The following is a 14254-nucleotide window of genomic DNA, read 5'->3' as shown; positions in this document are numbered from 1 at the left end:
GGTGGTCAGGTTAGCGGGAGGCTGGCGAGGCTCGTACTGATTTGGTGTTTGGTGACGTTGCTAGTGTTGCGCAGCAGCTGGAAGGCCTTCTGGAAGCCGGCGGCATGCTGCGTGGCGCTTTCCGAGGCCTTCACGTTGCTGATGAAGGTGGCCATCTTCCTCTTGGTCTCGCTGGTGGCTGGAGACAGGAAGCTCTTATAGCATTGGTCCAGAACGCAGGAGCGCACCGCATCTGCCACTGTTAGGATGGAGATCTGAACACATGCAGACAAGACGCACACACGCACACAAGGAGATACCAAAGTAAGAATAGTGGAATAGTGCCACTATACTAATATATAGTACCACTATATACCACTATATCAATACCATTATACATTCAAGCATAAACAATCATTTATTGCATTTATCAATTCTCTATATCATTTATCTATAGCCAATGCTGCATTTTATGACTGTATTTCAGTGTATGTGAGCATATTCTTTGTTATATTTGTCATTCATTTTCCAGTGAGATGCAATCTGTGTGTCTCACGGTGTGTACTGTATGTGTGTGCAGTGAACAGGTCCCACCTTATCGTGTTCATCTATGGCATTGAGGATGACAAGAGCCGCATCCCGGGCAATCTGAAGCTGCGTCTCGGTCACTGACGCCCCGTGATCGATGATCACCACGATGTGCTTCGACTGAGGCCTCACAGCTGATACATACACCGGCCTGCACGCACAGAGAGAGAGCGAGACAGAGAGAGAAAGAAAGAGAGAGAAAGAAAAAGAGGAGTGAGGGAGAGAGAGAAAGAAAGAGAGAGAAGTGAGTGTGAGAGAGAGAGAAATAAAGAGAGTGAAGTGAGAGAGAAAGAGAGAGAGAGAGAGACAGAAACATCATTATCAGTCTGACATGGCATGTAGCAACACAGGACATTCCTCCGTGTTATCTGGGCGATGCAGGAAGAGGATCCACGTGTGGCCGTGGCTACTCTGGGCTCAGGGCTCTGTTGGTGGGCCGTGGCGGCGGTGGCCGCTGGCGGTGGAGGAGACAGACACCCGGAGGCCCAGGCCTCCCTCACCTCAGCCTGCCCCCACTCCGCTGTTTGCCTAAGGGATCCGGTTCCACCAGCCCTCTGCAGCACTCGGAAGGGCCGCCATGACAGCTGCTCTTTCTTTCCTGCACTTGATGCTATCTTGTCAGAGGAGCGTCCCTTCCAAACCGGACATGTATCCTTCTAGAGGGCTCCCACAGCGGAGCGTTGGATTTGGCAGCTATGGAGGAGGCTGATGAGCACGGCTCAGCCTGCCTGCCTCAACATAGACCAGTGGTTTGTGTGTGTGTCTGTACATTGTGTCAAACTGAAATTAAATGAAAGGAACAGCGCATAGGAAATTGTGTGTGTGTGTGTGTGTGTGTGTGTTGGGTGGTTGCTGGTCCGATGATGCCACTGTCATCTCTGGCTCAGTCACAGCTGTGATAGCTATGCTCACATCTCCTACTTAAGTGCCAAATGAGATGGCCCACATTTTCCCATGCACTGAGAAAGAAAAAAAAAAATTTGTGTGTGTGTGTGTGTGTGGTGTAACAGGGTGGTCTTTCAATATGAGGACCACACCAGTGACCACAACACAAGGCTGCCAGATTCCAACCGGCTTTGCTGCTCCCAGTCCCACATTCCAGCCAAGGGCATCCATGCTCATTGCCCTCCAAGCAGCAAAGCCCAGCGCCCTCTGAAGAATCCAATTAATTTGGTGCCACACAAGAAGGGCCCCTTCAGCGAAAGGGGGGGCACAGGGGCAGGGGGGGACTGGGTCACCTACCACGGGCCACGGCTAGAACCCCAGCTCCCCAACCAGCCTTTTGTCTTGCTTCTCCCTCTCACTCCATGAGTGTGCCCCTCTCTTTTCTGTAGGTCTGAGGAGAGGTGGCAGCCATGGGATGGTTTACACCCCCCCATCTCTCCCTTAAGGCCCAGTGCGGAGTGGTTGATGTGGCAGTGTGGTATCCCCTCCATTAGTAAACATCCCAGAAGTGGCACGGGGGCAAGAGAGGGACCCTTCTTAGCTTGGACACAGACTTATTTGGTACGCAAAAGTACTGGCTGACTTGCCTGAACGTGTGCTCTGAGACCCATTTAAACACAGCATATGCAGACATGAATAACTATGAAGCAGACATTTTGCTTTGTAAAAGGTTAGATAGGTCATTTGATGATCTTTTGGCAAACTTTCTCATCAGAGTACACATAGCCTCACCACCATCTTTATGCAGATGCAGTTTTAATTCCTGTAGTTCTAAATAAAATATCTAAAAAGCCCTTGAGTTAGTACACATTCTATGATTCGCAAGCATTTTAGAGAACCTCTGAACACAACTAACCAAAATGAACCTCTGAAACAGAAATGAAACTTTCAAAAACTGTAGTGAATTTAATCTAACTATAGAAAATGACTACCATACAAAGGAGTTATGCAAAAAACACAATAACAGTAGTTAATAACAGTTATCAGTGGAATCCCCTTCAGCCGAAACAGAAGCCCCATGTAAGTACTTTGCCCTTCACTGATGAACTCAAGTCAACTGTAGCATACCTGCTGCGGTGCTCATAGGAGCCCTTGCAGTGGAACTTGTGGGCTGGAAAGACAGTGAATATCCCCTCCTCAGAGCTGAAGTACTGCCACTTGATGCCCGGATTAGACTTCAGGTTGTCTGCCAGAACTGGAAGTGGAAATCAGATAGGGAGAGAAAGACAGAAAGCATTCCAATGAAGAACATTTTATACAGAACAAAGTCATACTTGACATGGATATGAAGAGAAGTGCTAAGATAGCTACAGTGTGTGTGTGTGTGTGTGTGTGTGTGTGTGTGTGTGTGTGTAGGGTCTGTATAAGGTGGTGTCCCTGAAGCGGAGTTCATATAAGACAATGGCCCGTAGTAAAGGTACACACAGAGCATGGGCACTCAGGCGAGCCCACATGCATCAGTCACTCACTATGCACACTCTCAGCTGCTGAGCTGCAAAGGTGGCAGAGGCAAGAGAATAGAGAGAGGAATGTCAGTCTTCTACGTCTCCTTTCCAAACCACTCCACTCCAACATGACTTCTCCACTACTCCCTCTTAACCCAAAGGCAGTGTGTGTGTGTGTGTGTGTGTGTGTGTGTGTGTGTGTGTGTGTATGGGGGTATCAGACCCTGTTTGACAGGCTCGGGGAGCTTGAGGCCCAGAGGGGGAGAGCACAGATCCAGATAGAGGGGCCATGTCTGGGGGCCAAACAGGTTCAACAGGGTCTCAAGTGCACCACCTCTCTGAGAGGGTCAGGGGGTCAAGAGAATCAACAGAGGAAAGGGCAAGCACAAAGCCCAGCTGTTTCCTGTCTACAGAGCTGCACAACACAGAGAGCACTGCAGAATAACATGGACATAACAAGCCTTCACAGACACAGACAGAGAGAAAGAGAAAGAGAAAGAGAGAGAGAGAGAGAGAGAGAGAGAGAGAGAGAGAGAGAGTGAGAGCGAGTGAGTGAGTGAGAGAAAGAAAAAATGGGAGAGAAAAAGAGGGAGAGAGAGAGAGAAAGAAATACAATACAAACCAAACAAGGGTGTGATGATAAATGCTAGCACCATGTCTTCACTTCTGCCATTTAAGGCACAATGGCCTCTCTCTGGTGCCCTCCTGCCTCCTCTCTCACACAACACACACATGCAAATATGTGTTCCTAACTCAAATGTACTGTGTGGTTCCAGTGAATCGAATCCCTGTGATGACCGACATAGCAGGACATAAATAGAGCCACAGCCTGAACAGCCAATGACCCCCCATGCCCCGCCATCCTCCTACCACATATACACACACCAGCCCTATCAATCAGCGTGTGTATAAACAGGAACCTCGCCGAGATGCTGACAGCTTGAAAGAATCACTATACATTCAGCGGCTCAAGAGCCTAATCCACCGACCAATGTTTAAAAAACTCTAGAACCACAGTGAAATAGCCGGGGAGGGGAGTGGGAGTGTGTGTGTGTCTGTGTGTGTGTGTGTGTGTGTGTGTGTGTGTGTCTGTATGTGTGTGTGTGTGTGTGTGTGTGTGTGGGACCCCTCTTTTCCATCCCATCTCATCTCTGTCTCATTCCCTCTCGCCATCTCTCTTTTCTCTTTCACCAACTCACTCACACACTCTCTCTCTCTCTTTCCCTCTCTTTTTCTCTCTGGCTCTCTCACTTGGGAGCAATTCTTCAGTGGTGCGTTGGCTAAGAGTGCTAATTGAGAGGTAACATAATATATAACACATGACACTCAGGAGAGCCTTAAAGCACTTAGCTGAAATAAACAGAGGCCAGGAGAGGAGCATATGAGAGAGAGAGAGAGAGAGAGAGAGAGAGAGAGAGAGAGAGAGAGAGAGAGAGAGAGAGAGAGAGAAGAACAAGGATAGAGACAGAGAGTGAAGTGTATGTCGCAGATGGCAACGAAAAGATTCCTGATGATTGCCGTGCACACAAGTGTAAACAAACACAACATGCCCTGGAGGATTTTCCATATCCTCTTCTCTCCGTTCTTATACCTTCTCACTCCATCCCTCTATCTGTCTCTACTTCACCAGACATCAGACTGGAGAGACACTTGGTGGATGGTCTCCATCTCACACACACACAGTATCTCGCAAGCCCACCCCTACCCCATCCCACTTGTCCTGGCCCTCTACACTCTCCCACATTGTTTAGACTATGTTCAGACAAATGTGCCTGTGTGGACTAGAGGTCAGTATAGTATGACTAATGGAGGGAGAGGGGTAACATGAACCCTTGATGACTGTCAGGAAAAAATAAAGCTTGTGGATGAAGACAAATCGTAGTAATCTGGGCCGAGACCAGTCTAAATGAGTGTAAGTGTGTGTTTATATGGGTGTGTGTGTGTGTGTGTGTCAAATGAGTGGAATGATGTATTTGTGTAAACTGGTGTTGGAGGAGAAATGACCAGGGCCCCTCGTTGGAGGAAGACTGCAAAAACAAGGCTGACCGTACACCAGTGTTTCTGCACTCACAGGACGAGCCCATAGAGGACGCCCCGCATGTCAACAACACAGTATCGCTTACACAGGGGGGCCTCACTAAACCTCTGCTGCTTTGCACAGGAATGTTATGGACAGATTCATTAAGACTCCATCGCACACAGATTATTCTCAACAAATCCTTTCAGAGCCAGCTATCTTAGGCCAGCAGACTGGCACAAATATCATATGATAGCCATTGCCAAAACCATATTGGTTTTTGCCATTATGGCATGGTCTGTGTATAGGATATGCAAAATATACATAGCCTACAGGCAGCATACTGCATTTCCAAGGTAATGATCAGTTCAAAACACAGAACAACATCAAAACCAAGCTCACGCTTATACATCATTTCTTTTGGTCAGCCGAGGGTGAAGGCAGGCTTCTGATAAGATTTAAGGGAGATGTTTGCAGACAGCACGCATGGCTAGACTGGGGCGTATCTGATAAGATAGAGGCGGGGGGTGGGGGGGGGGTGGAGGCTGTCGGCTGGCCGGGGCTCTGACTATAGAATGATAAAAACATACATTTCCTGACGGGAGCGCATACGAGGAAGGATCAAGGACAGAGGAAGCCTCGCAGCCAGTCGGACTTTTAAGTGTGCAAAACAGTGTTCTTAAATCAAACACATGAAAGGGGAGCTGGGAGGGAGAGAGGGAGGGAGGTCGGAAGGAAGGTAGGAGAGGAGGATGGGCCTGGGAGGATGAGAGAGACATAGAATGAGGGAGAGCGACACAAAGACAGCAGAGGCCTAATGCATCCCCCAGACCTTTTCCCATCCTCTTCCCTCCCCACCCTGTTCAAAAGAGAGGATCTTTTCATGTTGCGATTTGATGTCATGCAAAGAACTGTCTCCTTTGAAAGTGGTTACCATGACAACGCAAAGCACAGTGATAACAGCACTCTGCTTTCAGGCACAAAAATGACGGTGTATGTGTGTGTGTGTGTGTGTATATGTATGTGTGTGTGTGTGTGCGCGCTTTTCCCCCCCTACCTGAATTGAGGTCTCGTCCTGGATTGAATGCCCGGCTGCTGACTGTTGGGGACAGGCGGTCACAGCAAATGGTCTTGGAGACGTTTGTGTTGAAATTGCCGTCAAACCTGTGAGCGCCAGAGAGACACAAGAGATGGGGAGACAGAGACAGACCATCAGAGACACGTTGTCCACACCATATCACACACACTGTTAAATGCACTGTGCTAAAGACACCTCCCAACTCATTCTCACCCTCCTGCCAATGCTCCCCCAAACACTTGGACTGTGACTCTAGTACAAAAGAACCAACTAGCACAAGCCCATCACCCAGTCCATGGAGAATGAAGTGCTTATCCACATCTATGTCTGGTGCATGAACTCAAGACATCAGTGAGAGGGGAGACTAAACTGGAGGGCCATACTAAATGGAGAGGATGGATTTGTTTTCTAGGTCACAGCATCCTCTGTCGTACATACCGCAGACTCAACAAGCCAGTTCCCCTCTCCCTCCATATTCATGATACAGGAAGTAGTGTGCCGCACAGGCCTCCAGCAGATGCAGATCACTCTGCATAAACATGTGGTTGGGATGGGGAGGGTTCAAACACCAATCCATATGTGTTTGTAAGTACAGGAAAGAGAGAGCGAGTGTGTCGGCAGGACATCAGTGCAGTGCAGTGAACTTCTGTGTTTTTCAACAGAACTGGTGTGTGTGTGTGTGTGTGTGTGTGTGTGTGAGAAAGAGAGAGAGAGAGTGTGAGAGTGAGTGAATGTGCGTTATGCCATAGGACGCATTGCTTCCAGGCTGATCGAAAGTCGCTCTCCTGGGACTCCCTGCACCAACACATCAGCTTTGATCTCCCTCCCTCTCTTTCTATCCCTCCTCCTCCATCTCTATCTATTCTAAACCCCTTTCTCTCTCTTCATCAAATCCCCCCATTCTCCCACCCTCTGTTAAAAAATGAGAAAGAGAGAGAGAGAAGTCAATAAATGTAGAAATTCCCTCCCTCTCTATCAATAGCCCTGTTTTCACTCTTCCTCAAGCTCTTAAGCCTTCCCTTTCATTTCAAAGCTCCCTGTCACTTTTAAAACTATTTTATTACAACTGGCTAGGTTTGTACGCTCTGTCTTTAGAGAATATCAGTGCATTCAAGGAAGTTCATTTATTTTAAACAATAGATCACTAGATCCTTTTTGTCAATGATCGTAGAGTAGTTGCCTCTGTCCCTACCACCACTCAGGACTACCTGGCAAAAGGCAATGCATCAGAACATTCTAATGATTCACAACTGGGTCACTATGCTGTGGACTGTGTTTTATTTATTTTAAATCCCCTGGGTCTGTGCTTACTTTAGTTAATGATCATGTGCGCCTTCTCCCAGAGAAAACTAACTCCCAGCTATGCACACACTCTTCAGTTCCATCCCCCCCATCCTGCAGCATCACCTTTACACGCACACACTAAAACGCCTACACTTTATTTATCTCACACACACACACACACCCAATCAGTGCGCACACACACACACACACACGCACACTCCCCTCCCTATCTGCAGTTGCTGCGATCACGAGGCCGGCTCTCTCCTGATTGACGGCTGCTCTGATGTGAGAAGCGCTTTGAACTTCAGACATTAAATTCCCATCAGGCTGCACCCATTAGAATTCTCCTCCAGCACACTTTACATAGGAGGCCCCAGCAAATGGGCCCGATAAAACATGCATTGGCACCGCTCTTTTGAATTTCACATCAAATAAACAGAGTAAGCAAGGGGAGGAAAGACACAGAGATATGGGAGAGAGAGGGTGAGTGAGAGATAGAGAGAGCGAAAGAGAGGGGGTAAGGGAGGGATTAAAGGCAACCTTTCAGCATTTTTTTCCCCATCTCTGATTTGGGTCCAACATTTAAATGAGGGTCTCAGCTTAAAAAGAACAGACTGGAGCGAAATGGAAAATAATGGCATAAAAAACACACAAAAACCCAAATGCAGGGCTGGAGCCGCACTGCTCACACAGGCTTTAGAGGCAGCCTTTCCAAGAAAAGAACCTCCAGCCCAGTACTACATAGCGCAAGCACCACACAGAAATACTCCACCACCACTGAAACGCTGAGAATCAATCCCAACGCCTCCAGCCACTCTCCCATGGAGATCCTCCACAGTGGCTTCAATATGGATGCTGCCTGAATGGACTCATACTCAGTGGAGGTGACCTCCATAATGTCTGCATAAGTGATGATGCGCATTTCCATAGTGCTGATGTTCCTAATTCATTCTTTAGGTAGCCTGAGTCTACTCTGCAGAGGTTTGATGTTTGACATTTGAACAAGGGGGAAGGGATTAGCCTAACCGCTGCGCATCATGTAGCTGTTCTATTTTTACTCTTTGTTTGTCAGTGTGTCGCTAAAAGAACATTCTCAAATGAGCCTGAGGAAACATTATTTCAGCGAGTGCAGACGTGGTGATGAATGTTACCAAATAAGTGGAAAAAGACATGGCACCATATTCACAGCTGAACACCAGAGGCGCTCCTTTACTCAAACAACCGACATAACCAAAAACAGAACTTTTTCAAGATTTTGTAGAAAGTTCCGGAAGATTTTTTGATGAATTTAATTAATTTGATTGCTCCACATTTGGCATATCAATAAAGCTAAAAAATGAATTGAGAAAGGGAGAAAGATAAGGAAGGAGAGAAGAGAGAAGAAAGAGAGAGGGAGAGAAAGAGAGGTGGTGTTTTGGGATTTGGCAGGGACTAGCCCTCTCCCCCAGATATACAGCACAGGAGGCATTTGGGTCTGGACGAGAGGCATTATTGCCATGGCAATTTAAGAGCCCTCTTTCGGAGCACTTAAGCCCCCCACTCTGGCCTCTCCACCCCACTCTCAAACAGCAGCTTCATTAGCTCACACACACACACACACACACACACACACACACACACACACACACACACACACACACACACACACACACACACACACACCTCTATTGGCTCCTTCAGGCCCAGCATACAGACAGTGGATTAACAGAGGGCTGGGAAAGAGGGAAAGAGAGAGAGAGAGAGAGAGAGAGAGAGAGAGAGAGAGAGAGAGAGAGAGAGAGAGCAAGCAACACTGTGTGTGTGTGTGTGTGTGTGTGTGTGTGTGTATATGTGTGTTCGAGGAAGAACCAGAGAGAAGCAGGAAGTGGTCCGAGACAGATCAAGAGACAGAGAGAGACGGACGGAGGGAGAGGGCACTAGGACCCTGTAAGAGTACACACAGGAGAGAGGGAACGGGAGAGTCAAAGAGGCCTACTGTGTGTGAGGGAGATAACAAAGAACACAGCACTGAGACAAACAACGCGTCTGATAAAGGCAGTGTGTAAAACACACACACACACATAATTTACTCACACACACATTTACCAACTCCATTTCCCTCACATGCACACAGTCCTATTTTCCAGCACCTGACAGAGTTTGTTTGCTTTTTTTTTGCAGGGAGAGAGTGGAGTTTTTTTCAGAGGAAAGGTGATGAGATGAGAGGAGAGGAGGAAGAGAGGAAAGAGGGGGATGAGAGGAGATGAGAGGCGTTTAATTTGCTTGGCTGCCACAGCAAAGCTCCCAGTGTTGCGACAGGCGCTGTGGCTTCCCTTTGCCAGGCTTACGCTGGAGACAGGGAAATTAGCCGCGTCTGGGACACTAGCGAACGCCGCTATAGCCTTTTCCCCCCTCGAGCTTCTCCCGCTCTTACTCCCAGTGAGTCAGCGAGATCCACGGAAGAGATGTCGTGGGCACCGTAGGGTGCCGACGACGGCAGAAACAAAAGCAAATAGTGAAAACTAAAGGGTCGCTCGCCCCTGTCCACCTATCGTCATTACATTCACACACAAAAGGGTCTAATGATTTAGAACATGAAGACAGCAGGTGAGGAAGGGAGCGAGAGCAGGAGAGAGGGGGGGGGGGAGGAGACGGGCTGGCAAACACTTGTGTGAGGGTGTGAACTTCTGACCATGCCTGTGTACGCTTTCATCTGTGTGTGTGTGTGTGTGTGTGTGTGTGTGCGTGTGTGCGTGTGTATTGATTAAAGCATTCCTGGGTGCTGGGTTGTGGGGGCTGATGGAAAGCTGACCCTGGTGTGGCGCGTGGTGGGCATGAGAGGGGAGAGGGTGTGAGACACGCAATCAACAGCTCGAGTCAGAGGGGACAGGCCAACACTTGGGGATGGGGGGTGAGGGGTGCTAATGGCAGCTGTTGCAGATCATGCTGAAGGACGTGGGGGCACACAAATACTTACACGCACGCATGGACACCAGGGACACGCATGGACACGCAAAGATACACACATAATTACCAAATCAGAATTTCGGTGTAATACCGGAGCAGTAAAATCAGGGAAAGGAAGAAAATGAAGAATGAAATATGTGATCATTAGATATGCATGAGCTAGCTGCAGATATGCTGACAGTTCAGGTCCCACTGGTTGAAGCAAAGCTCCACTTGAAAGGGAGCATGTCCATTCCACCCCTTCGGCTACGCTAGCCTGATTGGCTATTCCTTGCGCTTTCTGCATAGGGGCCATTTCAGTTCACATGCTTCAAAGGCTGCTTTCCTCTCTCAACATACTCATATACACCCCCCACCCCAGCTCTCTCTCTACCACTCTCTCTCTCTCTCTCTCTCTCTCTCTCTCTCTCCTCCTCTCAGTGGTTTATCGGTCACATATGCATCTATAATGACACAAAAAGGATGCATTACATTTCAGTTACATCACAAGCGTCCCACAGCCGTTGTGCTCAGAGACACACAGCACAAGACGCACCAGCACCGAGCTCAGAGCCAGGGTGTATTTATAGCAGACAGCTAGGTGGAGAGTGAGGGGATGTTTGGAGACACTTTGATGTTCCATCAAATGTTACACCCACACTGGGGAGACAGTGGCAATTTAATTTCAAACTGGCAAACACACACGCACACACACAGACACTTCCCCAGACTACACTCCTCTAACATAATCTACTGTGCAGGCCCTTCTTCCTTGGCTTTCTGCTCATGCAGTTCTGGGATAATATGGGTCTGTGTATGTTGACGTGTGTGAGTGAATGTATGAGTGTGTGTGTATGTGTGTGAGAGTGAATGTGTTTTCATGTCTACTTACTCCATCATGGAGGGGGGTATGGCGCAGCAGTCCTGAATGGCAGTGAGTGGGGACGTGAGGTGGGCTGTGTACGAGGCCTCCACCACCTGTTTGTTCCTGTTCACCACATCCAGATAGCGGTTGAACTTCTCACGGATCTTCTTGGCCAGCTGGGAAAGAAAGCAGAGTACATTATTCATACAAAGCCCAACACTCCAAATGCTTACATATACACAGATGCAAAATGGGAACATCAGAGGCATTATTATTATTATTATTATTATTATTAATAATCTCACAGAATCAAACATGGAATGCCATGATGAAATACAACTCCATTTTGCCATCATCACCTACTCGTGGTTCTCAATTCAGACTGCCAAATGGAAATTGTATCTCTTAGACCTTAACAAGCCACCATTCTTTGGCATGGGTTTGAATCCTCGCCCCAAACATTAAAATTGCAGTGATGCATTTTGCCCATCAAATGAGTGATGCAAATCTAATAGCAGTTTCAGGAGACTGGTGTACCCTTCAGCAAAGCCAGCATGTACCGAGAGGGCCACATTAAAATCAACACACACAGGAAGAGGTATGCTACATCAAAGGCCTTCAGCAGGGCACAGGATGGATGGAAAGAAAAATTAAATCAATCAGCATTGAGCAAGGACTTACTTGGGAGACCAAAAGGGCTCCCTTCCCGCAGCTAGTTAGCACAGTGCTAGTGTGCATAGCTACAGGCGCAGCATAATGAAATAAGAATTGGGTTCAAATCAAAAGGGGTGCTCCTGGCTGCTTTGGTTCATTAGGCCTCAGTGTTGGGCCTGCTCGGCAGGTCTCTAAAGGGAGCTGTAAATGAAGAAGTCGGGTTCTCAGAGTGCTGGGGCTTATTTATTCAGGGCCCAGGCTTCCCTGGGGACTCTAATAACCAGCACGCCAGCAGCTTTGAAATAAGGCTGGCCTCTGTGGGGGGACATTAATAAAGAGCGCACATGCAGCTTCTCTGCACCACTGCCCAGCTTCTATAGGCCATCCCTGAACCATGACTGTGTGGAACACACACATACACAGGAATATTCAGGAGACACACAGACACACAAACACACTGGCATACTCAGGACACACACACACACAAACACTAGCATACTCAGGACACACACACACAACTACCACCAACTTTCCCCTCTCCTTCACAAAAGCACACATATAGATATACAATATACAACACACACACACACACACACAAGCTCGCAGACTATACTGCACACACACGCACACAAGCTCGCAGACTATACTGCACAGCCTTGTGATGGAAAATGAAGAAAACTAGCCACATCAATGGTGCATGGAAAAGAAAGAAACCTCAGCCACAGCAATCAGGCTCTACATACCACAATTAGCCTCAGCTGCCAAAACGTCTCAGCCAGGCAGCGGAGAAATGTTGCACGACCCATTGACCATGCACACCTAATCAGCTGGCCGCTGCAGCTATTACCGCTGCACTTAGCTTGTGGCGTTACCAAGAACAACATGTGCGGAGGGGAAAATCTCCCACCAGGAGAGGCTCGCCGTGACCATTATCCACTGTGTGCTACTTCTAATAGTGTGGTAAATGGAGCCTTGTCCAGGAACTCGTGGAGAGAGGAGCGGTTCAATGCTGGCTCGGCAGGAGGAATGGAGGGGGGGAGGAGGTGGAGAGAGGGAGGGACAGAGGGAGAGAGGGATGGGGGAGGGAAGAGCGCGACCGATCAGGAACAGGTTAGACCGCATGAGACCCTGGGCCTCTCCTGCACCGTGGAAACTCCATCCCTCAGGTGCAGAGGGAGAGACATGAGCCCGCCGGCCCACAAGCATTTAAAGCCTGTGTGTGTGTGTGTGTGTGTGTGTGTGTCCACAGGAAAATGTCCCCTTTAATTACTCCTGCTTGCGTTCTGAAGTCCAACTGCAATGTATACGCTACACCTATGTGTGCTTATGCATACAGAAAAACTCAATGCAGTCGCTCCCACCTGCCACAACAAGCTATATGATATGAATCTTAGACAGAGAGAGAGAGAGAGAGAGAGAGAGAGAGAGAGAGAGAGAGAGAGAGAGAGAGAGAGAGAGAAAGAAAGAAAGAGAGAAAGAAAGAAAGAAAGAAAGAAAGAAAGAAAGAAAGAAAGAAAGAAAGAAAGAGAGAAAGAGAGAGAGAGAGGACACAGGCATGTCTGAGGGCATCTTTTTATCAGATGGCTCCGAGAAGAAAAGAAGTCATCCTCATGCAGCTCTCTCAAGGCTCCTTTAGCTTCTTAATTGCATCCTTTGTGGAAGACGTCGCTTTGGAAGAGCTTCCCTATAGCTACTTTGCTAGGCTTAACCAACAAAGGTTAGACAATATAATATTTAATTACCACCCTTCATCTTACATTTCAATCTTTCAAATGTCAATAACCATTTCAAGCCAAAAAACTTTTCAAGTTGTCAACAAAGAAGAAATACCCCCATCTGCATGATTACAGTGGTTTGTTAAACTGTCACTGTTTAACATGAAGGTTCTGTGACTTTATGCTTCTCACAGGAACCAGATGGAGATGAAGGTAGACAGGGAGGGGTAGGGAGTGTTCCTTAATGTGTTCTGCTCTACTGCTAAATAGTGATAAATAGAAATGAAATAGCAAATGAATAGTAGAGACTGAATTCTAAATCTGGGCTAAGATACTATGAAAATAGGACCTTTTGCCTGCAGTGCCTTCACGTATGGTGGTGCTGTTGAGTTTTACACTAATGGGTGCCCAAGTTACTCTAATTACAGAAACGAGGAGTTGCAAAGTGTCAGTCAGAATTAGCATCTGCTTCGTTTACACATTCCCCCTCTCTTACACACAAAAAGTCCAAAGACGGCCTGAGAAGGATCGTGCTGTTTGCTGCCCACACTACTGAGTGAGCGATGCAGTAATGGCATTAGCTGGCATGGGCACTCGCCAACTGAAAACGTCACAGTCCAGTGAACAAGAGGTATGAGTCTGGGACCGCCTGTCAGTTCATACAGGCGCAGTTCTCACAAAGGCACCCAAACTGACTCCCAATGTGGACCAGCTCAACACTGAGGCCTTCAGTCCAGGTGTTCATGAGCGTTAGGAAAT

General features: G+C 47.8%; 1 protein-coding gene across 1 annotated transcript in view; it reads right to left on the bottom strand.

Moving 5' to 3' along the window:
- The window catches only part of cachd1 (cache domain containing 1), a 64365-nt gene that overhangs the window by 23777 nt on the left and 26334 nt on the right, over positions 1-14254 (bottom strand). The window contains exons 3-7 of the mRNA XM_048253012.1: positions 11154-11302; positions 6032-6138; positions 2581-2707; positions 574-718; positions 38-254 (exon numbers count right to left, since the gene is read on the bottom strand). Of these exons, the coding sequence (XP_048108969.1) occupies positions 38-254; positions 574-718; positions 2581-2707; positions 6032-6138; positions 11154-11302 (745 nt within the window). The remainder of the gene's footprint in view (positions 1-37; positions 255-573; positions 719-2580; positions 2708-6031; positions 6139-11153; positions 11303-14254) is intronic.

The sequence above is a fragment of the Alosa alosa genome, chromosome 9, assembly GCF_017589495.1.
Source record: "Alosa alosa isolate M-15738 ecotype Scorff River chromosome 9, AALO_Geno_1.1, whole genome shotgun sequence".
Classification (NCBI taxonomy): Eukaryota; Metazoa; Chordata; class Actinopteri; order Clupeiformes; family Clupeidae; genus Alosa; species Alosa alosa.
This window is presented reverse-complemented; position numbering and strand designations above follow the sequence as displayed.